General features: G+C 41.5%; 1 protein-coding gene across 2 annotated transcripts in view; it reads right to left on the bottom strand.

Annotated features, from left to right (window-relative positions):
* TANGO6 (transport and golgi organization 6 homolog) overlaps positions 1-22,775 on the bottom strand; it is a 117,087-nt gene that overhangs the window by 74,061 nt on the left and 20,251 nt on the right. For both annotated transcript variants that reach the window (XM_038754653.1, XM_038754654.1), the window contains exons 6-10: positions 21,807-21,969; positions 18,815-18,897; positions 8,317-8,429; positions 5,525-5,701; positions 1,721-1,847 (exon numbers count right to left, since the gene is read on the bottom strand). In XM_038754653.1, coding sequence (XP_038610581.1) covers positions 1,721-1,847; positions 5,525-5,701; positions 8,317-8,429; positions 18,815-18,897; positions 21,807-21,969 — 663 coding nt within the window. The remainder of the gene's footprint in view (positions 1-1,720; positions 1,848-5,524; positions 5,702-8,316; positions 8,430-18,814; positions 18,898-21,806; positions 21,970-22,775) is intronic.

The following is a 22,775-nucleotide window of genomic DNA, read 5'->3' as shown; positions in this document are numbered from 1 at the left end:
GAACAGTGCTTTGCACATAGTAAGCGCTTAACTAATGCCATTATTATTATTCTTATTATTATTCTTATTATTATTATTATTAACAGGGATTCAATCCCCATTTTACAGATGACGGAACTGAGGCACAGAGAAGTCAGGTGACTTGCCCGAAGTCACAAATCAGGCATGCAGCGGAACCAGGATTAGAACCCAGGTCCTCTGACACCCAGGCCTGCACTCTTTCCACTAACCATGCTGCTCCTTCCTTTGTATGACAGCTAATATTTTCCTATTGGCCGATGTTCCCTAAAACTAATTTTTGGGCATAAGAGTGTCTATGTGGGGCATAAGAGTGTCTATGTGTCTCAGTGGAAACTAGGACCACTATTGCAAAAACAACACAAATACAGGTCCTAAAGGTGGTAGGGTTGGTGGTTTCTTAAAAGTACTCACCCCAAATGGCAGAGGCCAGAAATAGTGCACTCTTCCATCTTCATGGCCCCAAAATACAAGAGATTTTCAGTGTGACCCTCCCACCTCTGGTCTGGAACACCCTCCCTCCTTATACCTGACAATTACTCATTCCCCCTTCAAAGCCTTACTGAAGGCACATCTCCTCCAAGAGTCCTTCCCTAATTAAACCCTCTCTCCTTTTCTTCAACTCCCTTCTGTGTTGCCCTGACTTGCTCCCTTTATTCATCTCCCCTCCCAACTCACAGCACTTATGTACCGTCTGTAATTTATTTACATTAAGGTCTCCCTCTAGACTGTAACATCACTGTGGGCAGGGAATGTGTCTGTTACATTGTTCTCTCCTGGGTGCTTAGAACAGCATATGATAAGTGCTCGTTAAATACGAGTGATTGACATTCATAGATACTTCACCATCAGCAGCATCATTAAACCAAAATCCTACACACTAGCCTCTCGTTGCACCAAGACTTCAAAATACATCCCCAATCATCATCCTCAAACCTCTCGCCAACTTTCAAAAAAAAAAAAAGCTTCACTCTTTTAAGTCCGCTCCCAGCATTTCTTACCAACCCTCAAACTTCTAAACCCCAATTCCTTATATTCCTCATACATGTTTTGCATTTTCAAAAGGAAATGTGTAAGAAACGAGAACATGAAAAAACTTAGAAGATGCAAGGGACAGGGAACCCAAGTTCCAGAGGGGATCACTAAATAAATAAATAAAGATCGGAAGTTTCCAAATGTCCCCTCCAAATACATGAAGGAACCACAGGCAGTAGGGACAGAGAATTCCTGAACTGTTGAAATACTCACTACTAACTGAAAACAGTTGTCATCCTTTAGACTGTAAGCTTGTTATGCGCAGAGAACATGTCTGCTAACCCGGCTGAACTGTACGCTCCCAAGTGCTTAGTACAGTGCTCCAAACACAGTAAACGCTCGATAAATACCACTGACTGATTGGCTGCTCATGGAGTAAGGTTTAACCTTTCACCAACTCCGTGCAGTCACCTCCAAAACTATTTTCCTACGATCACATAGAAAAGAAATCCAGTTCGAGGTCAATATGTCCCTGAAGAAAGCTTACCTCCTATCCAATTCTCTCAAAATGAAATCTTTGAAACAAAATTCCTATTGTGTCTTTCCACATTCCCACTCTGCAAACCTCATCTATGGGTCCTGAAAACATGAGAACATGAGAACTCCACGGATCTATTGGAATGTATTACTGGGGGCTCGGGGGTGCCTGTGGGTTGTGGGTTCTTACCTTTAAACAGGAAATGAAGAAATCCCCTGCTAAGCCACTCTGCTGGCAGTGTGAGAGCAAGTCCACCAAGTATTCTACCTGGTACTGCTCTGAGGTCACCTTTTGGTACAATGCCTCATCCTCATCACTGAAATACAAGACATCATTTACTTTCAGTATCCCCTTTAGCTTTTCTCACATTTATCCATTCAGAAATTCTCACAATCCTGTCGAGTGACGCATTCATCTCTACTTTCTCACAAACCAGCACTATGTCAAAAATGTTTACCAACTACAATCAAGATAATTTCACTTCCTAGAAACTCCACTCAGGCATTATTTTTCTCATCTTCAAATCCAATTCCATAGGCAGCAAACCAGGGCATATAAAAAGCCCAGGTAGTTGGAGCAAAACGGCAAAGGCACACGATTGGGAAGAGATTCCTTTCCTTTGGCTTCATTCACATTAGGGGAGAGAGACGGGTGTAAAGACCTTGGAATGATATCCGAGACTCCACTTCCTCCCCTGCTGACTGCCAGAATGCAATTACCATTCACATGAGGCAGAATGCCTTTTGCACAGTTAAAAAGGAACACAGGAGATTAGATTAGAAACTTAAGACTGCATCTTTTAAGCACTGAAGGGAAGACTGAAGAAACTAGAAATTATCCCTAGGGTTGCAGGAAATTTGGCTAGGGCACTAGGGGAAACACTCTGAATTCGGCAGGAAGCTGTCAGGAACCTCTTCAGGAACTTGATTTTGAAGTTTTGACTCTCAGAATGAAATAACAAATATCGCTCCGGCTCTCTGAAATGAGGCACTCTGAGTTTTTGGCTGGATCTTCCCACTCATCAGCAATGTTACATTTCCTCAGAAGAGTTTCTAATTAGGTAATCCACACCGCCCCATGCAACAAAGTGGAAATCCTGGAGTCTGGCCCAAGTTGAGTCTCAGGGAGGTGGATTTGAATTAGCTTAAGGCCCTGGATCAACCAGATGGGTCTTGTTTGGAGACAGGGCTATCCTTATAGTTGTCTCGTGGACTCCTGGGGCTTGTAGTTTCAGTAAGAATCAGGATCTTCTCCACCTGGGTGATTTCTTTTCATACTACAACCTTCTGTGTCCCCAGCTAGAGAAGGTCCCAAATTGAAGGGGAGAATGTTGGTTACCCCAAGCCTGGGTCCAGCTTCAGCCATTGCAAGGATCAAGTCCACATGGGGCTCTTCCCACAGCCACCAAAACACACAGTAGGTTTATTGGTGAGGTGACCCACCCTCTTGGAGTCCCCCAGCTTTCTCTTCTCCATTTCCTTCAGGGCAGCTGGTTGCTATCTGAAAAACATCCTTTCTGACTGCTGTGACTCTACTAAATAAGTTAATGGAGTATTATTCAACAGGGGTGAGGATAGCTATGATGCTAGATATTGCTTTATTCATGTGCTGGAAGTTTCACTGCAAGACCATCAATATACTAATCCATTTTCAGTTCCATGAACAGAAATGGAAGCCACCGACATTAAAACATTGAAAAAACTGCTATTTCTCTTTTTAGCTGTTCTAAATAAAAACCACCTATTGGTGATACACGCTGAATCTGGCTGATATTTAATCACAACGGCCCAATAAGGGTCAATTCTCCTTTCCTACTTTCCCATTAATGTCTGAATCTGCCCTGGATCGATTAATACTTGTAGCATCCTTAGAATTTGAATAATCATTTCACAGAAACCGGTTTTTCCTGCACACCTCCCAAATCCTCTCCTTCCTCTCCACCCAAATTGCTACCACCTAGGTACAAACTCTGGTCTTGCCTCGGCTAGACTTCACATTACACTTCCCGTTCGTTTCCCAGCCTCCAGCCTCTCCCCTCTCCAATCTATCCAACACGCTGCTGCATGGATCATCTTCCTGAAGCACTGCTCAGTTCACATCTCTCCTCTCCTCACACAAAATCCTCTTCCGAACTCTAGGTGCCCCAATCAAATTGTCAATTGATCAGCAGTATTTACTGAATGCTTACTATGTGCAGAACAAAGTACTAAGTGCTTGGGAGAGTAAAATTTGACAGAATTAGTGGACACAATGCCAGACCATAATGAGCTTACAGTCTACAGTCTCATCAAACTCCTCACAATCAGCTTCAAGACTTCCCATCATCTGGCCCCACCTTACCTTTCTACTCTCTTCACCCACTATTCCCCATCCTGCTGTCTTCGCTCTTCCCAAACCAATCTTCTCTCCATTCTCTTGTCTCTCTCCCGTTACTTATGACATTTCTCTGGCTTGGAATGATTACAGCTCCCCCCACATTCAAACGTCTTTTAAAATTCCACCTCCCCCAACAAGTTTTCCCCAAATAATTTCCCAGCACCCTGAATGGTAATAATCATAATAACAATAACGTTGACGATGGTGGTATTTGTTAAGTGCTTACTAAATTGAGTTGGCCACAGTCCCTGTCCCACCTGGGGCTTACAGTCTCAATCCCCATTTTACAGATGAGGTAACAGTGCTTAGTACAGTGCTCTGCACACAGTAAGCGCTCAATAAATACGACTGAATGAATGAATGAAAGAGAAGTGCCTTGCCCAAGATCACACAGCAGACAAGTGGCAAAGCCAGGATTAGAACCCATGACCTTCTGACTCCCAAGCCTGTGCTCCATCCACTACACCATGCTGCTTTTCTACATCCCTTCAGCCAACTCTAGCATTTTATGAATGTATTTACACCTGACTTAGAACTTATATGTACATATTTATGCATATATATAAATTCATTTATTTTGACCACTCTAGCTGTAAATGTTTTTCTGCTTGCTTTTCCCATTAATGTGTAAGCTTCTTGTGGACAGGGAACATATCACGTCTTCATTCTGAACTTCCCAAGCACCTAGTACAGTGCACCATACCAAATGGGTACTCAACAAATACTATTACCACACACAATCAATCGGTGGTATTTACTGAGCGTTTACTGTGTGCAGAGCACTATACTAAGTGTTTGGAAGACTCTCTGCCCTCAAAGAATTTACAATCTATTGGGTGAGAGGCATTAAAATAAACTGCAGATAATGGAAGGAGCAGAGTATAAAGATATATGCATAGACACACTCAGACACACTCTCCTCTTCTTTTCCTGTCCCCTCTCCTCCACACACCAATTGGAGTCAGAGGTCATGGGTTCAAATCCCAGCTCCGCCAATTGCCAGCTGTGTGACTTTGGGCAAGTCACTTCACTTCTCTGGGCCTCAGTTACCTCACCTGCAAAATGGGGATTAAGATTGTGAGCCCCACGTGGGACAACTTGATCGCTTTTTATCCCACCAGTGCTTAGAACAGTGCTTTGCACATAGTAAGCGCTTAACAAATACCATTATTATTATTATTACCTCTACTGGTAAGAGAATACAGTCACAGAGCCTGTTCATTTCGTTCTGTACCTGCTGACCCTTAGCAAGAGGGCCTATTAGCCTCAATCATTCCATTTACAAATAGGTGACCAGTTGTGTGATTTGGATTCCTTTTCTCTAACAAAAGTATTTAGCACTCTCGATATAGAGATACTTAGTAATCATTACATAATTGAACCAAGGTTGTACAGCTCTAAACACCTTCCCAATCAAAAAGAACTACAGTACGTTTTAAAAATAAACATACAAGCAATTTCCTTTTAGATTTTCATAAACATAGCCATAAGGAGGATTTCAGATTTTCCTTTCTATGGGCTCCCCCTGATGACAGATGCTCAAAATGACTCCTCTGAATTGCAACGAACGCAGGAAAGTCACAGTAAAACGGAGGAGGGAACGAAGGATGAACTTACCTGATGGCCTCTTTTACAGTGACCATAGTTCCACCGTGACTGGCAGCTGTAAACTGGCAGAGAGGGTGAAGAACGGGCATGGATTTCTCCAACCCAGCAAATCCTTTCAAGGTTGCAATAGCTGCCTGTCGCTCCAATTTCTCCAGAATCCACCGCAAGATCTCTTGACATGGGGATCTGTTAGGAAAAGCATCTTGGAATGAGTCTGCACCTCTCGCTATGCTACAGTAAGTGAATATAAGAGGTGAATGCTTGCAGGTGGCCTCGTATCACAGAAAGAAAACAGATGGAAGCAACGCTGATTCTCACAGTGTAAATACAAAATTACACAAAGGGCTACCTCAGGCCTGCCCTAAATCCTGGAGACACTAATTCTGCTATCCCAAAGTTCAGGGTAGTAGGCTGGTCACCCAACAGTTTGGCCAGTGACACATAGCAAACTGGCACAGACTGGAAGCACTGCTGGATAACTCAACATGAGCTGATCAGAACAATAATAATAATAATGATGGCATTTGTTAAGCGCTTACTATGGGCAAAGCACTGTTCTAAGCGCCAGGGGGGTTACAAGGTAATCAGGTTGTCCCACAGCGGGTGCTCACAGTCTTAATCCCCATTTTAGGGATGAGGGAACTGAGGCCCGGAGAAGTTAAGTGACTTGCCCAAAGTCACACAGCTGACAATTGGCAGAGCCGGAATTTGAACCCATGACCTCTGACTCCAAAGCCCGTGCTCTTTCCATTGAGCCACGCTGCTTCTCCAGGGCCAGGGACTAGTGTATGAGTCGAAGAGTTTTCCAAACCTAAAATAATGGGTGGCGCCCCAGCAGCCTGGGCTTGTGAGGGAAAAATCTGAAAAGAAGGCTACTGCATGTATGTGGGTTAAAGGTTTATGTTGGAGAAAAGTTATCTTGAACTGGGAACACGAGCGAAGCAAATCGCAACCCCTAAGGTGATCCAGATTTATACTTCTGTAATTCGACGTCAGCTTATTCACATCTTAAACTCATGTACCAATAAATATAATCTTTGAGTGTCCTTTGCTGAGTAATCTGGGGACTCTCCAGTTCTCGGGTGAGCTGCGATGGCAACTCTGAAAGGGGGACAACCCTCTAAACTGGAAGTTACCAGCCCTTAAAAGCCAAGTGGGCATCAATCGATCAGTGATACTTAGTGAGTGCTCACTTTGTGCAGGGCACTGTACCAAATGCTTGGGAGAGTTCAATACAACAGTACTGGATGATTTGTTTCCTGCCCACAAGGGGTTTACAGTCTAGAGGGGGAGGCAGACAGGTTACGGATCCAAGTGCATAGATGATGCAGGAGTGAGAGAGTAGGGGGAAATGAGGGCTTAGTAGAAGAGGGTCTCTTGGAGATGTGATTTTAATTAAGGCTTTGAAGGTACAGAATGAATTCAGACCTCAGAGAAGCAGCATGGCCTAGTGGAAGTCAAAGGATGTGGATTCTAGTGGATTATCTTTGTCCAGAAATGCTCTGGGCATATTACTCCCTCCTCAAAAACCTCCAATGGCTACCAATCAATCTGCGCATCAGGCAGAAACTCCTCACCCTGGGCTTCAAGGCTGTCCATCACCTCGCCCCCTCCTACCTCACCTCCCTTCTCTCCTTCTCCAGCCCAGCCCGCACCCTCCGCTCCTCCGCCGCTAATCTCCTCACTGTACCTCGTTCTCGCCTGTCCCGCCATCGACCCCCGGCCCACGTCATCCCCCGGGCCTGGAATGCCCTCCCTCTGCCCATCCGCCAAGCTAGCTCTCTTCCTCCCTTCAAGGCCCTGCTGAGAGCTCACCTCCTCCAGGAGGCCTTCCCAGACTGAGCCCCTTCCTTCCTCTCCCCCTCGTCCCCCTCTCCATCTCCCCATCTTACCTCCTTCCCTTCCCCACAGCACCTGTATATATGTATATATGGTTGTACATATTTATTACTCTATTTATTTATTTATTTATTTTACTTGTACATTTCTATCCTATTTATTTTATTTTGTTGGTATGTTTGGTTCTGTTCTCTGTCTCCCCCTTTTAGACTGTGAGCCCACTGTTGGGTAGGGACTGTCTCTATGTGTTGCCAATTTGTACTTCCCAAGCGCTTAGTACAGTGCTCTGCACATAGTAAGCGCTCAATAAATACGATTGATTGATTGATTGACTGATTGATTCTAGTTCTGGCTCTGCCAACTGCTGCTGTGACACCTTGGTCAAGTCATTTCACTTCTCTGTGCCTCAGTTTCCTTCAGAATAAAATCAGGATTCAATACCTGTTCTCCCTCCTATTTAGACTGTATCCAGCCTGATTAACTTGTATCTACCCCAATGCTTAGAACAAAGCTTGACATATAGCAGGTACTTAACAGACACCATAATTATTATTTAAAGGATTAATTTCTTTGGACTATATCTTTCTTTCCAAATTACAGAAAACCATATACAGACTGCCAACTTCACCCACCAGATTCCCTCATCCTGAATCTCGTTTGTCCCTGACTATCCCATCTCTTTTCGGCATCTCCTCCCAGGGTTTACACAAGAAATGGGAAATGCTTTCTCTCCTGAGTCAGGTTAACAGAACAAAGCATCTCACCGCTGGCAGAACAAAGGCTAAAGAAGAGACACTCAGATTGCAAGCATCCCTTTTTTGGAGCAGAGAAAATAAATTTCTCCTGAAATGTATTCCTGGAACAGGGGAATAGTCTAGTTATAAAGCAGATCTGGCTATTAGAAGTCTTGCTCTCTAGATACGAAAATCCTGTTGCATCTGCTGGTTTACTGGGCCCCTTACCTTAAGGGAGACACACCTTGTCTTGTAAAACAGTAAAGAGAAAAAATCACACCCAGAAGTGGCTGCAGGGATTCTAGCAACGGTACAATAGGCTCGTTCCCAATCACATACACCTAGGAAGAGACAAAATGAAATAGGGATCATACAAAGACTGATTGGAACCCAAGGAGAGATGAGTAGGATTAAATACATCTTTAGCAATCTGATTTTCCACAACTATGCAGATTACTAGTCCCAGGGCTATCAATTTTTGCCTAGGGATGATTGGCAGTTGCTAAAGCAGTTGCTATGGCTACAGATGTGCCGTGAACTTAGTCATGAGGCGTCTGAAATTCTGCTCCTCTAGCCATAGCATCTGGCTGATTTTTGTTCATTTTGGGTATTTGTATTAGTCCTTGTCTTTTATATTGTTTTACCGTTTTATTATTTCATCCTTTGTGGCCGGTCTCCTCTACCCACTTATATTCCTGGGACCAGGGACTCTGTCTAATTCCCACCTCTGTATTCTTTACGCTTGGGAAAGTACAATACAACAGAATTAATAAACATGCTCACTGCCCACAACAAGCTTACAGTCTAGAAGGGGAGACAACTTTCCAAGGATTTACAAGTCTCCCGTGTTCATACCAAAATAATCTGAGTTCACAAGCCGCCATGTCAACTTATTTAACACACTTTGGTATTTCTTAAGCACTCACTCTGTGCCAGGCACTGTATTAAGCTCTGGGGTAGATACAAGCTAGTCAACCCCATTTTACAGATGAGGTAACTGAGGCACAGAGAAATTAAAGGACTTGTCCAAGTTCACACAGCAGACAAGTGCTGTGTTCTTTCTACTAGGCCATAGTATTTAGTACAGTGCCCTGCAAACAGTAAGCAGTTCATCAGTACTATTATTACTACTTTTGACTTTTGCCCCACATCATTAGGGTTAGGATTAGAAATTAGGTATAAGTGTATGGAAAGCAGAATAATGACTACAAAACTAGGTCAGCACATCATCACACTTGAAGTGTTTGAAAATGCCAGTGAATTTTCTGCCCTCTATTAGCAGAAAGAGCAGAGGCCAGGGAATCAGAAGACCTGGGTTCTAATCCCGTCACACAACTGCCCGCTGTGTGACCTTAGGCTAGTCACAACTTCTGTGTGCTTTGGTTTCCTCATCTGTAAAATCGGGATTTATTACCTGTTATCTCTCCTATTTATAATGAACCCCATATGGAACAGGGACTCTATCCAACCTGATTATCTTACATCCATCCGCCCACTGTTAGGTAGGGACTGTCTCTATATGTTGCAAATTTGTACTTCCCAAGCGCTTAGTACAGTGCTCTGCACATAGTAAGCGCTCAATAAATACGATTGATGATGATGATCCATCCCTTACTACAAGGGATAGAGAAGCAGCGTGGCTCAGTGGAAAAAGCACGGGCTTTGGAATCAGAGGTCATGGGTTCAAATTCCAGCTCCACCACTTGTCAACTGTGTGACTTTGGGCAAGTCACTTAACTTCTCTGGGCCTCAGTTCCCTCATCTGTAAAATGGGGATGAAGACTGTGAGCCCCACGTGGGACAACCTGATCACCTTGTAAATTCCCCAGCGCTTAGAACAGTGCTCTGCACATAGTAAGCGCTTAATAAATGTCGTTATTATTATTATTATTATAATGTTTGACAAAGTAAGTGGTTAACAAAGAGCACAATTAACATTCCTCTATACCCCTTCTCTACCCTGCATCCCTCCACCTCCTTCCCCGCTATTCCAGTCTTTCATCCGCTTACCTTAAATTCCATCCTAATTTCCTTCCTCCCATCAAAACAACCCTTTATATAAACTACTACAACACAAAATAGCAAAATATTTTCTTGCTAACCTCTTTTTATCTTCTCTACTTGCCAAGTCCCTAGTCTTACCTACGCCCAAGTTCCACAAGGCAAAGATACAATGTCTTTTTCTTAGTCCCATGAAGATCTATAAGGGCACTGTCCACAGTCCAAGCTTGCGGACTTGGCCAAATTTGGCATCCTCCTCATGCTCCGTGTACTCTCCGCATTTAGGGCTGGGAGGAGGGTTTTGATTTAGCAGTGGCACTGCTTGGCACATTTGCACATACATTTATGATGGTCTTCTTGAGTGGGTTGAACTGCATGTTGAAGGAGGAAAAGGCTAGAAAGGATTTTGCCAAGTCCCACAGCTGCCCCAGCCCCCACAATTACAACAAACATCCCCCCTAAAAATGTACCCAGGGCCAGGAAGACAAGACCAAGATCAGAACTCAAACCTGAGAACATACACACAAGGATGTTTATTTTTCCTAAAAATAAATTTCTGCTCTTCACCCTCTTGGTTTACCTATTGAAAAAGTTAATGCAGTGCATTCAGCTCATAAGTAATGTGCTAACCCGTTTCAGTCATCATAGGAAATCAAGACTCTCTAACAATTCAATCAATAAATGGTTGATGATGAAGATAATGACAACTCAATTGCACTGGATACTGATTGCAATAATAATAACTGTGGTATTCATTAAGCACTTACTATGTGCCAGGCACTGTTCTAAGTGCTATGGTAGATACAAGATAATCGGGTTGGACACAGTCCCTGTGCTCAGGGCTCACAGTCTTAATCCTCATTTTATAGATGAAGGAACTGAGGCCCAGAGAAGTGAAATGGCATGCCCAAGGTCATACAACAGACAAGTGGTGGCACCGGGATTAGAACCCAAGTCCTTTTGACTCCGAGGCCCATGCTCTACCCACTAAGCCACGCGGCTTTTCAGGGAAGGCTTTAGTACACATTTTTGAACGACAAAGTCACACTAAAACAAATCCATATGCCATCCATGGAAAAACCCTAAAGAATACTGTGAACAATCTGATTATCCTGTATCTACCACAGTGCTTAGCACGGTGCAACAGGAAGCATTTAATATATACCATTATTATTAAGTTATGAATCAGTCTGTTATGGGGAAATTTCAACTCAAAGAATCACTACTGATCAAATTATACTATAGTACAGGCACTTGCCTTTCAAAAACACTATCCTTTTGTCAATCACTGGCATTTAGTGAGCGCTTACCATGTGCAGAGCACTGTATTGAATGCTTGGGAAAGTACAACAGAGTTGGCAGACACAATCCCTGCCTGCCAGGAGTTTACAGTCTAGATGACTGTAAACCAATCCAGATCTTCTCAAACACCTAACCTCTAGACTCTTCTTTGAAGTCTGATGATTGAATAGCTGCTTTCCCTTGGTTCACCTAATCTCAGTAATCCTAATTAAGCAATGGGCATTGTATGAGACTGTTCAGACAGATCATGCAAGTCTAACTATGAGATCATTGATTACATGAGGAACAACAATAGCCTCATGATAATGTCTGTGCCTACTATTTGACAGTGGATGGTATTTTCCCTATTGTAATCCCTGTGGTGTCAACTTTACTATCTTTTGAACAATCACCAGCACACCCCTGTGCCAAAAAAAACACTGTGGAATTCTCAAAAAAAAAAAGGGGGGGTTTTCCACTTGGGTACTATATATCCTTGAAGCTCTAAAACCCCAAACATATTTAGATCTCTAACATTCACCTTCTACTGAAGCCAAAGTCTCCCTCTTTTAGGAAGAAATCAATTCAGCACGTACTCTACAACCACCCGGGGTTCAAGGAACACAACATGGTTAAATTATGTCTGTCATGACCACAGTCAATCATATTTACTGAACGCTTACTGAATGCAGAGCACTGTACTAAACGCTTAGTACTAGGCATTTTCCAATCCAAACAGGCTTTAGTGCTGCAATGATGAGTTTCTGCACTCCAACACATCTCAAAATAAGGGCAAGAACGATAGTGATGCTTAAAAACCCACTGTCCAATACCCAATTTTTAACTGTCTGTAGCATATACCACTGCTTTAGCTATGATCTCTGAAATGAACAGCTAATTGCATTGGTGGAAAGGGAAAAGAAAACCTCTCTGAAGCAGACAGATGTAAGATGCTTGGTCAAAACGAGAAGTCGTCTTACCAGGCTAAAAACAAGGATAAGGTTGCTTAGCATTTTTAGGATTCCTTCTCAGTTGAGAAACCTTTCTAAAATGACTTTTCTTTGGTGACAAAAACCAAAGGATTTGATGCCTTACTAGTTTTGAGGGTGGAAAGTTGCAGCAAAGATGAATGACATCCAAGTGAGGTCAGAGAATAAAACTACATGGGAAAGTTCCTACTAGAATAAACCTGTATGGAAAATGAAACCTCTACGCCACTAAAGAGTAACAAACAGTCCTATGAAGAATTTCAATTCCCATGTCCACTTTGTGGTCTTGCTAGTACAAACATGCAGAACGGGTCATTCTGACAGAACAGTAAAAACCTCAGAAATCTTATAAGGCAATTCCAAAATTAGGATAAAGGTGCCGTTTGGCGCTGATGACCCTAAACTAGTTCTATCAAGTCTGTGGACTTTCCCCATTCCTTTGGGCTCATAACTCGGTGGATTTCAATCAGTTATCATTAGCTGTGGGTAGAGATGATTTTGGAGTTACCTTTAGAGCAATCCTTTCAAGATTAAGGGTTTGTAGAGCTCATTAAGCACCTGTGTGTACATATATGTGTGCATATATGTCTATATATATATGTACAGATTTATTACTCTATTTTACTTGTACATATTTATTCTATTTATTTTATTCTGTTAATACGTTTTGTTTTGTTGTCTGTCTCCCCCTTCTAGACTGTAAGCCCGCTGTTGGGTAGGGACCGTCTCTAGATGTTGCCGACTTGTACTTCCCAAGCGCTTAGTATGGTGCTCTGCACACAGTAAGCGCTCAATAAATACGATTGAATGAATGAATGAATGAATTATGGGCCAGGCCTAACCCACAGGGTTAGTCAGCACACAGCCACCCAGCACCCATCCAGGTCCAGATCAGATAAACCGCCTCCCTTTCCCTTCCTGTAAATGGATCAGAACTCACCTGGTTCCCCAGCCTCTCCCTACACCAATCAACGTTACGTGCTGCTGCACAAATCATCTTCCCATAACACTTGGCCCACATCTCTCCTCTCTCCTCAAAACCCTCTACTGGCTTCCTGAGCCTCTTCACATTAAACAAAACCTCTTCAACATCTGGCTCAAGGCTCCATCACGCTATCTCTTCAGCCGCTAATCCTCTACTTGCTGTCTTTGCTCCTTCCAAGCCAGACTTCTGGCTGTACCTCGCTCTCAACTCTCCCGCATCGATCCCTTGGCTAGGACTTCCCTCCCTCTCCACATCAAAGAGAACACAACTCTCACCACATTCAAAGCTTTCCTAAAATCTCACTTCTCTGGTTAATTTCCCAGCATCCTGGGTCACATCATCCCGTTAGTCATCTCTAGCACTTATTAGGAACTTACTTACAACCTGCTTAGCATTCTTCTATGTCCCCTCAATTTATTTTGACAGTGTTGTAAATATACTTGTTTGTAACCCCCATTAGAGGATTAGGAAAACCAAAAGAAAGGAGAAAACTGACAGCACCAGCAGAGCAATTGGAAGAGAGCATTGGCAAAACATTAACATAAATTGTTGACATTACTAGAAACCTTTCATAGGTCTGGTGTTTTAAAGTACCATTTAGAATGGTAATGTGATTTTCAAAAATCTTCATACAATAGTACAAAACTTGGCTCACTCTGAGGAAGCGGCGGAAAAATATGGAAGCTAATAACCCCAACCTGGATTCTCAAAAAACCACTTGCTTTTCTTTCATTTTGAACAGACAAGCCAAAGCCCAGTATAGAAAAAGGATGGTCTTATCCTAGTACATCAAGTTTATTTATTTGGGAGGTTTTCAAAACGTTTGGTATAAAAAACTATCTTATGTTGCTCCCAATCTGCTATGCTTCAGCATGATTTAAGCAGCTGTCTGAACCAAAAACTGAGATTCAGATAAAGCGGTGCATGCTGAGACCTGAATCTACTGCTACGGCACCTCAATATTAGAGATTAAATCAGCCTCACTGCATCCTTTTTTTATGATTGGGCACAATCTTCAGCCTGCCACTTCAGTCCTTAGATGGCAGTTTTTAAGAGGAGCTTCCTCCAAAACTTGAGTGCAGCAATAGGTAAAGGAATAGAGCAAAATTTGCTAGTCTGTAAACTCCCTGTGGGCAGGGATCATGTCTACCAACTTTATTGTACTCTTCCAGGTGCTTAATACAGTGTACTGATCACAGTAGGTGCTCAATAAATACCACTGATTGATTGTTCAATATTTCTCCTCTGGACATTATGTAAATTTTTCAGAGGTACGCCAAACTAAATGCAGCATTCTTTTCTGAGATTACTTCCTCCACTAAAACTCATCAAAAGCAGACCACATTCAGCATAAATTAAAACACCACTCATGTGCCCTATAATTTAGGAGAACCAATTTTTCTGTTTCTTAAATATTTTACTACAGGCCTATTTCAATATAATGATGGTCTCTGCTAAATTGGATGGATTTCTAGCAATAAATTCAAGGATAATCATTCTTGTTACAGGGCCTATAAAAAAAGACAGCGGTCCTGAGTTTGTACTCTCCCACAGAAAGCACTCAATAAATACCACTGATTTGCCCAAACCTCCTTGCTCCATCTTGAAATTTCTACATTAATAAAGTCACAACATTGGCACACTTAGTGACAAATCCATTTAATGAAGAGTTTCATTCTTGACCTCAATGTTTCAGCTCTTCCACTCATTTTTAAGAATTTAACCTTTCGGGGAAAGGCTCGGCTCTGTTTCAACACTACACTTTTCCTTGTCAGCAGATTAGCTCATTACCGTAATCTGCTTTAAGATTTGTCGAGTTCACTCAGCCTAAGTCACTAACCTTCATCTTGCAGTACCGTCTCTTGGGCACAGACTAGCAAATTTCACCGCTTGGTTGCAATATTTACGAGAAAGTGAACGGCAAGTGGTCTGTCCCCCCCAATACTGATGCTGACCCAGCTGCATATATCAACGAAGGTTCAGACTAAGGGGAGTAGAGTAGTCAATCTTACAGAGCAATTTTAATTTTGAATCGATTTAAATTTTTTTCTGAACCAGAGAAGGACCCCAGTTTAACTTTGTTGAGTTCCCTGAATCTGACAAAAAGAAGCTACCATGGGAATGAGAAGGTTGAGAAATTCTAACTCTTGAGAAATGCCCTACCTCCTTCCTACTGTTCATCTGTCTTTAGAAAGTTTTAAGCGGGGCTAGGGTAGGAATATTAGTGCAGAAACAACATATTACTCTTCCCTCCAGAATCTGTATTTCCAACGAGCTGAAAACTGCTCACCCTAAAATCCCAAACTGAAGTCTGTCCAACTGTGACCCACAAGACAGGGTTCTGAACAAAGAAACACTTGAAAAATCTGCTTATATTTGGAGTATGGAAGGCAATTAGGCATTCTAGGTGGCTCTCTCTCTCTCCTCCTTCCCTTCCAAGCAGATGGGATTTGACATCAGTGGCTTTACAGCTGTTTATACTGCAGCTCTCTCTCTCTTTTGGACTGTGAGCTTGGCTGTGGTACAAGGAGCAGAAGCCCCATTAATCCAAGCCCAGTGTAGATTGTACACTGAGAGATTCCCTCCCAAATCACCCTGCCAGAGAGCTCTAGTTCTGACCAGAGAGAATTTCTCTACAGTATAGAAGTTTAAAGAGTCAGCAGACCACTGGGAACTGAGCTTACAGAGGGATAGAACGAAGGTGACAAGTCTTGCGTGATGCCAACTCCTTTCCACTAAACTAAAGCCATTAAAAATTATGTCATTTGGGCCATTTCCCAGTTATCACATACCCCTGCTACTTCTGAGCTAGGGAAGATTAATGAAGACAGAAAAAAGTTTCTATGTTCAAAGGCTCTGACTAGACAAAAATAATGTCTATTATCTTTTTAGACACTTCTTGTTTTTTATTTCTAGTTTTAGATGGACCCCTGTTAGGAAGTCTTAAAATTCCTTTGGATCCAATTAGATGTTAGACTTACGATACTTTATTGACTTATTTATATAGATTCTCAAGTTCACTGTAAAGCAAAATGGCCAAGAGGAAGGAGCCGAAGCCTGGGAGTCGGACGACCTAGATTCCCCCCCTTTTAAACTGTGTCTCCCCCTTTTAGACTGTGAGCCCACTATTGGGTAGGGACTGTCTCTATATGTTGCCAACTTGTACTTCCCAAGCGCTTAGTACAGTGCTCTGCACACAGTAAGTGCTCAATAAATGAGATTGATGATAATACTGACTCTGCCACTTGCCTGCTGTGAGACCTTGGACAAGTCACAACCCTGTGTTCCAGTGTCCTCAACTGTAAAATGGAGATCAAATATTTGTTTTCCTTCCCCTTTAGATTATGAGCTCCATGTGGGACAGGGACAGCCTGGACTGATTGCCTCGTGTCTTCCCCAGTACTTGGTGCAGGGCTTGGCACACAGCAGGTGCTTAACAAATGCCACAATTATTATTGGGTTTTTTTTTATTGTTATTACTGTTATCTGTGCTAAATTTCCAGACCAACCACTCCAAATACATTTTGTGAGTGAGGGCAACAAGCCCAATTCTGTGTTGGATGCCATACAGAGTGAGCACAACGGATAGTGCCTAAAAGAGTATATTTGGAAAAGGTATCAAAATCTTTCCTAATCCCAGTAAGGCTCTAACACTTAACAAAATGGCCCATAAATTGCCTGGTGAATTCCCCTGCCCAGAATGTTTTCCTAAGATCCTTTGAGTTGTACGCTATAATTTCGTATTAGAGAAGATAAAGGAACAACAATTTCTTTGTTGATACATGTTGAATGATGTCTGGATTGGTGGTTCTCTAAATCCCTTTACCCCCACTATATACTAGTCCTCTGTATTTTTCTGAAAGAATGATTAGCCTTCTATACCTTCCTTCCTGGTTTTATCATATTCCTTATTAACTGTCTGTCAGACAGTGTCTCCGTACCACGCTAATGGTTGGCATGGGCCTATTTGATGAATTCCCCAGTGGAGGGGAAAGCAACTTTTTTTTCTTTAGGTGGAGACTACGGTGGTAGTGGAGTTTGTCGTAATAATTAAAATCTCTGTGTCTCTGTCAAAGAGCTGCAATTCACTTGTTTCACATATCGCTCTATGTTTTGGATTTCCCTTTCTCTCCAGTAGCAGTTTACTGGCTTCTCAAGGGGTAGTTGCGGAGTTTATACAAGGTTTTATTTAAAAGTGATAGCTTATTCTAAATTGCGGCTTGTCAATTATTTTAACTGCTCCATTTTGGAAATTTAGATCTATTCCAACACGCACCTGTACAAGAGATTGGAAGAAAACTCATATTTTAGCTCATTTTTATATGTGGTCTTTCTCTTGGTCTCACTAAAAATGGTTGGGTCCTTTGTTCAACTTCAGAACACTTAATCAATCAACCAATGGTATGTATTAAGTGTTTTATTAAGCACTTGGGAGAGTACAGTACAACAGAATTGGTAGGCGTGTTCCTTGCCCACAATTAGCTTACAGACTAGAGAGGGGGACATACACTTATTTTTCACACTGGGTAATTCCCAGCTCCCTCAGTTCCAGCAAAGTTCTAGTTACTTTACTTCCGGGGAATAATTTTTAATCTTTAAAAGTGGTTTTGCCTAACTGGGTAACTTCATACGGTTTGAAAGCTGACCATTTTTCAAAACACAATTTTATCTGATCCTATTTTGGTCACCATCACTGTATCATCTTTAATCTATTTTAGTGCTGAAATTTGCTCTTGTGCCTGAATATGATTCTGCGAAGAGTCCAGACCTTTCATTTCAGCTCCAGAGAATTTTTTTTGACATGGAGGCAGCTAATAGTCATAGAAAAAAAATCCCCAAATTTTTTTGAAATACATGATGTCATATTTGCTTATCTTAACTTCTTTGGACTCCCTGCCAACAGAACCTTCTAGGATTTTGGATTTCAATTTTAAACCTGCTTGTTGTAATGAATATTGTTAAAGTGACCATTTCTAGGATTTTTGGATTCAATAACTGATTTTTAACTTCATGAAAATGCTTTTAATAAACGACACCGTGCAGATTAAACCAAACCCCAGAAGCTTATCACAAGCTTCGTAGCTTAAATGCTACTTCAAAAAATTACACAAGGAAAGAAATCCCCACTCCTTACAACAGATTCAAAGCAAATTTTCTTGGGTATTTCATAAAGACAATGTATTGCCTGTTGAAGAAACCAGGATTGAGAAGTTATTTAGAAATACGCAAATGACACCATTAAATAGGCTCCAGAATGCAGGTGCCATTTTAGCTGCCTTGCAAAAGAGGGGCAGGTTTGTCTGTTTAGCCCTCAGGTTTAAAGGATCTGGACAGCTTTAGATTATTAACACTAGATATCCCAAATGAGTCTTAAAATCCCTAGTTGAAAGATGGAAAATTGTTTTGCAGAAAAATTATGCCTGTTGGTCTGATTTCAAACCTCAAAGCTGTTGATAATCAAATTACAAACCTTAAACACATCTTCAATGCAGTGACTTAGTTCTTCCTCTTTCACTAGCACAGTTCCTGGTACTGAGTCTTCGTTTAGCATGTCTAAAGAATATAGAAAGAGGGTCATCAGCCTTCAAAGTCATCTAATGAGAAGCTATGCACTCCTGAGGGAGAAAGCTTTAATAAAACTGAAGAAAGTTGGAATAGTACTAAAGCAAAGGGCAACATACAGCAACACTGGGCTCAATTTAACAGTATTCAATGAATTCCACGAATGAATGCTGCACAAAGACTTGAAATCCACTTTTTTTTTAATGGCACTTGTTGGGCGCTTCCGTATGCCAGGCACTGTACTAAGCGCTGGGGTAGATACAAGGTAATCAGGTTCAACGTAGCCCATGTTCTACATGGGGCTCAAACCCTCCATTTTGCAGATGAGGTAACTGAGGCACAGAGAAGTGAAGTGATTTACCCAAGGTCACAGAGCAGACAAGTGGCAGAGTCAGGATTTGAACCCAAGTCCTTCTGACTCCCATGCCCGAGCTGTATCCACTAGGCCATGCTGCTTATTTAATGTTAAGTAATTCTCTATAAACCTGAAAAAGTTATTTGCCAACATTAGAGTATTAAAATCGAATATTTCACAGCCTAACAGCAAAACATCAAGAAAAGCAATTAAGTGTGGAAAAGCAGCCAGAAAAGTGCTAAGATTTTTGATGACAGTTCTCCACGGCACATGCTTTCACTACATGTTTTGAATAGACAACTGTTGGATAATTAGGGGTACGTTCATGACTAATTAAACAGAACCAAATGCGATGTTGGAAGACACCACTGTGTATCTATACATGGTATCGGTCATGGCACCCGCTCTACAATGCAAGTTCTCCGTAATCCGGAGTTTGTTAAGACCATAACCTCCACATTATGGAACACAGTTGCACTTCTTGAGTCATTTATCACTAGACTATACATAGTTGTGTTATGGATTTACCCCTTATAAACCCAAAGCACTTAAAGAGGCACCGTAGGGAACAGAATTTTTTTTTAACCTAGTAAGTCGTCATCGCTGACATAAATTGAGCACTCATTGAGTGCACAGCATTACACTAAGCTCTTGGGAGAGTACAGTACAACAGAGTCGGTAGACACGTTACCTGCCTATAAAAAACTGACATTCTAAAGGGGGAGAGAGACATTAATATATGTCATTTATAATATATAATTCATAGCTATGAACAAAAGTGCTGTGGAGTTGAGGGTGGGGCAACTATCAAATGCCCAAAGATCACAAAGGTTAGTTTTGGTATTAGGTGCTTATTATTACAATCAAGTGCTGGGGTAGATGTAAATAGAACAGATCAGACCTGTTCCACATAGGGCTCATGATGAGGAATAGGCACATAAAAATAATTATAATAATGGATGGCAAACAACCACCTATAGTCTCCATAGTCCATAGTCATTGAGTGATTCCTCAACTCCCCACCTCATTTTGCTTATGAAAGACTGGCTAAGCAATTAGAAATCAGGGAAGATAAATTACATAAAAAAGTTAGGGAAAGAGTATTTTCTTTAAGCCAATAAGAGCAAGATGATAGCAATGGGCTAAAGGTTCAACAGGTTAACGAGGAAGAAAGCATTAGTTTCAAAATAAAGGGAAGAGTCTGTAGTAGTATCTATAAAGTGCTATTGTGTGTTGAACATTGTACTAAGCGCTGGGGGAGAGTACCCAGGTGGGAATTAAACACAGTCCCTGTCCCTCATAGGGTTCACAGACTATCAAGGAACTGCCACTCCACTGCTTTTGGAGGATGATAATTTAGAAGATTCCATAACCAGCCCTATAAATATCTCCTTGACCAGAACTCAAAGAATGTATGATGAACCAACAATAAAGGATGCTGATTTTATGTGCTTACCATGTGTAAAGTGCTACCTTTATGCCAACACTCTATTGCTAAAATACCCTTTTTTTGGTGGAGTGATAATCTGGGGTTTATCTGGTAGGCTATTCTACTACTTTTACAATGACTTGCTAGACTAAAAAATACATCAACTTCTAATGGTAGAAGCTTTCATCATCTCCTCTTGGGATTAAGAATTCATATTCTTATCTCAGTGAAGTGACCTTTCTATTCCTTTGTCTGGCAAACTGGTCCTTAGTTTAAAATCAACTGAACCCAAATTTCAATCATGTTATATTGATAATAATAATGGCATTTATTAAGTGCTTACTATGTGCAAAGCACTGTTCTAAGTGCTGGGGAGGTTACAAGGTGATCAGGTTGTCCCATGGGGGGCTCACAGTCTTAATCCCCATTTTACAGATGAGGGAACTGAGGCACAGAGAAGTTAAGTGACTTGCCCAAAGTCACACAGCTGACAATTAGTGGAGCCGGGATTTGAACCCATGACCTCTGACTCCAAAGCCTGTGCTCTTTCCACTGAGCCACGCTGCTTCTCAGTGATGATGAGAATGTTGATGATGATGATAACATGGATGATAATGTTCCAGGATATTTATAATTAATTGATAAATTAAATGCTTGTGAATAGTTGAATTTCCATAAATAAATTACTCAGCTTCATTCCAAGAAGTTAAGGCTTGACATGACATGCTAGAACAACAATTCTGCCTTTTTCCCCCAGCTGGATTTTTCAGCAAAGTTCATGTTCAGCAAAGTTCCTCGTCCCCCTCTCCATCCCCCCATCTTACCTCCTTCCCTTCCCCACAGCACCTGTATATATGTTTGTACATATTTATTACTCTATTTATTTATTTATTTATTTTACTTGCACATACCTATTCTATTTATTTTATTTTGTTAGTATGTTTGGTTTTGTTCTCTGTCTCCCCCTTTTAGACTGTGAGCCCACTGTTGGGTAGGGACTGTCTCTATACGTTGCCAACTTGTACTTCCCAAGCGCTTAGTACAGTGCTCTGCACACAGTAGGCGCTCAATAAATACGATTAATTGATTGATTGATTGATGTAGTGAGACCATTACCTGCTGTATTTAGGCAGCGATGGATTGGCTCTAACATTGGCTCAAGCAAGTGTTTCACTGCCAGTTTCGGTTGTTCTTTTGATATGGTTAGGAAGGAAGTGGTAGCAACCCTCTGAAACTGGCGAGCTGTCAATTTATCTTGAATGTGTAACAAATCCAGAATCTGAAATAGAAATTACAGCGAGTAAATAGCAAGACTTTAGCAAGAGGTATACCAACTCAGGAAGGAGACTGGAAGGAAATGATTTTAAAAAGTTTAAAAAGCTGGAGGTATTCAAATCAACAGGGTCTGTGATATGCATCCTATGCTACTTAGGCAATTGGTAACGTTTACTACAGAATCTAAAGACATTAGTTTATGAGATGATTGAAGGGAAAAGGGCAAATGCAGTGCCCATTTTCTAAAACAGTAAAAAGGATAATCTTGGAAAATTATATACCAATCATCTAAACTTGGACATTAGGGAAGATACTAGATCAACAGTGCACTTATAACCCCCTTAAAAACCAAAGCTTATCAGGTACCCATCATCATGACTGGTAAAGAGAATCATAGTTTAACCAATTTAATTTTCTTCTATCACACTGTGATGGGTTTTACATAGAAGAGAAAGAAACAGTATCAGTATTAACTTGTTAGAAAGATGTGGTCAGTGGATTTCAGTGGATTTCCAATTTCAGTGGATCTGAAACTTTTACTTCCTGTCACAGTCCAAGGACTCTCAACTCATGTCACCTCATAACAATCCACTACAGCAAATGGTTTAGCTGGATTTTCACTTTAAGAAGGGAGTGATTATAGCTTTTTTCCTGTTTTGCTAATTTCTGATGGGACCGGATTCTCACCTGATTTATGGCCTATCTAAAGGGGACAAAAAATGAGCTATGAGGGCAAGAGAAAAATAAAATTGAGGAATTAGAGGCGGCATTCATGGGTCTTTTGCTTTGTTAAAAATCATTTTCGATCCT

This window comes from Tachyglossus aculeatus, chromosome 11 (genome assembly GCF_015852505.1).
Source record: "Tachyglossus aculeatus isolate mTacAcu1 chromosome 11, mTacAcu1.pri, whole genome shotgun sequence".
Taxonomy (NCBI): Eukaryota; Metazoa; Chordata; class Mammalia; order Monotremata; family Tachyglossidae; genus Tachyglossus; species Tachyglossus aculeatus.
The sequence above is the reverse complement of the archived record's forward strand: the minus strand, read 5'-3'. Positions and strand labels throughout refer to the sequence as shown.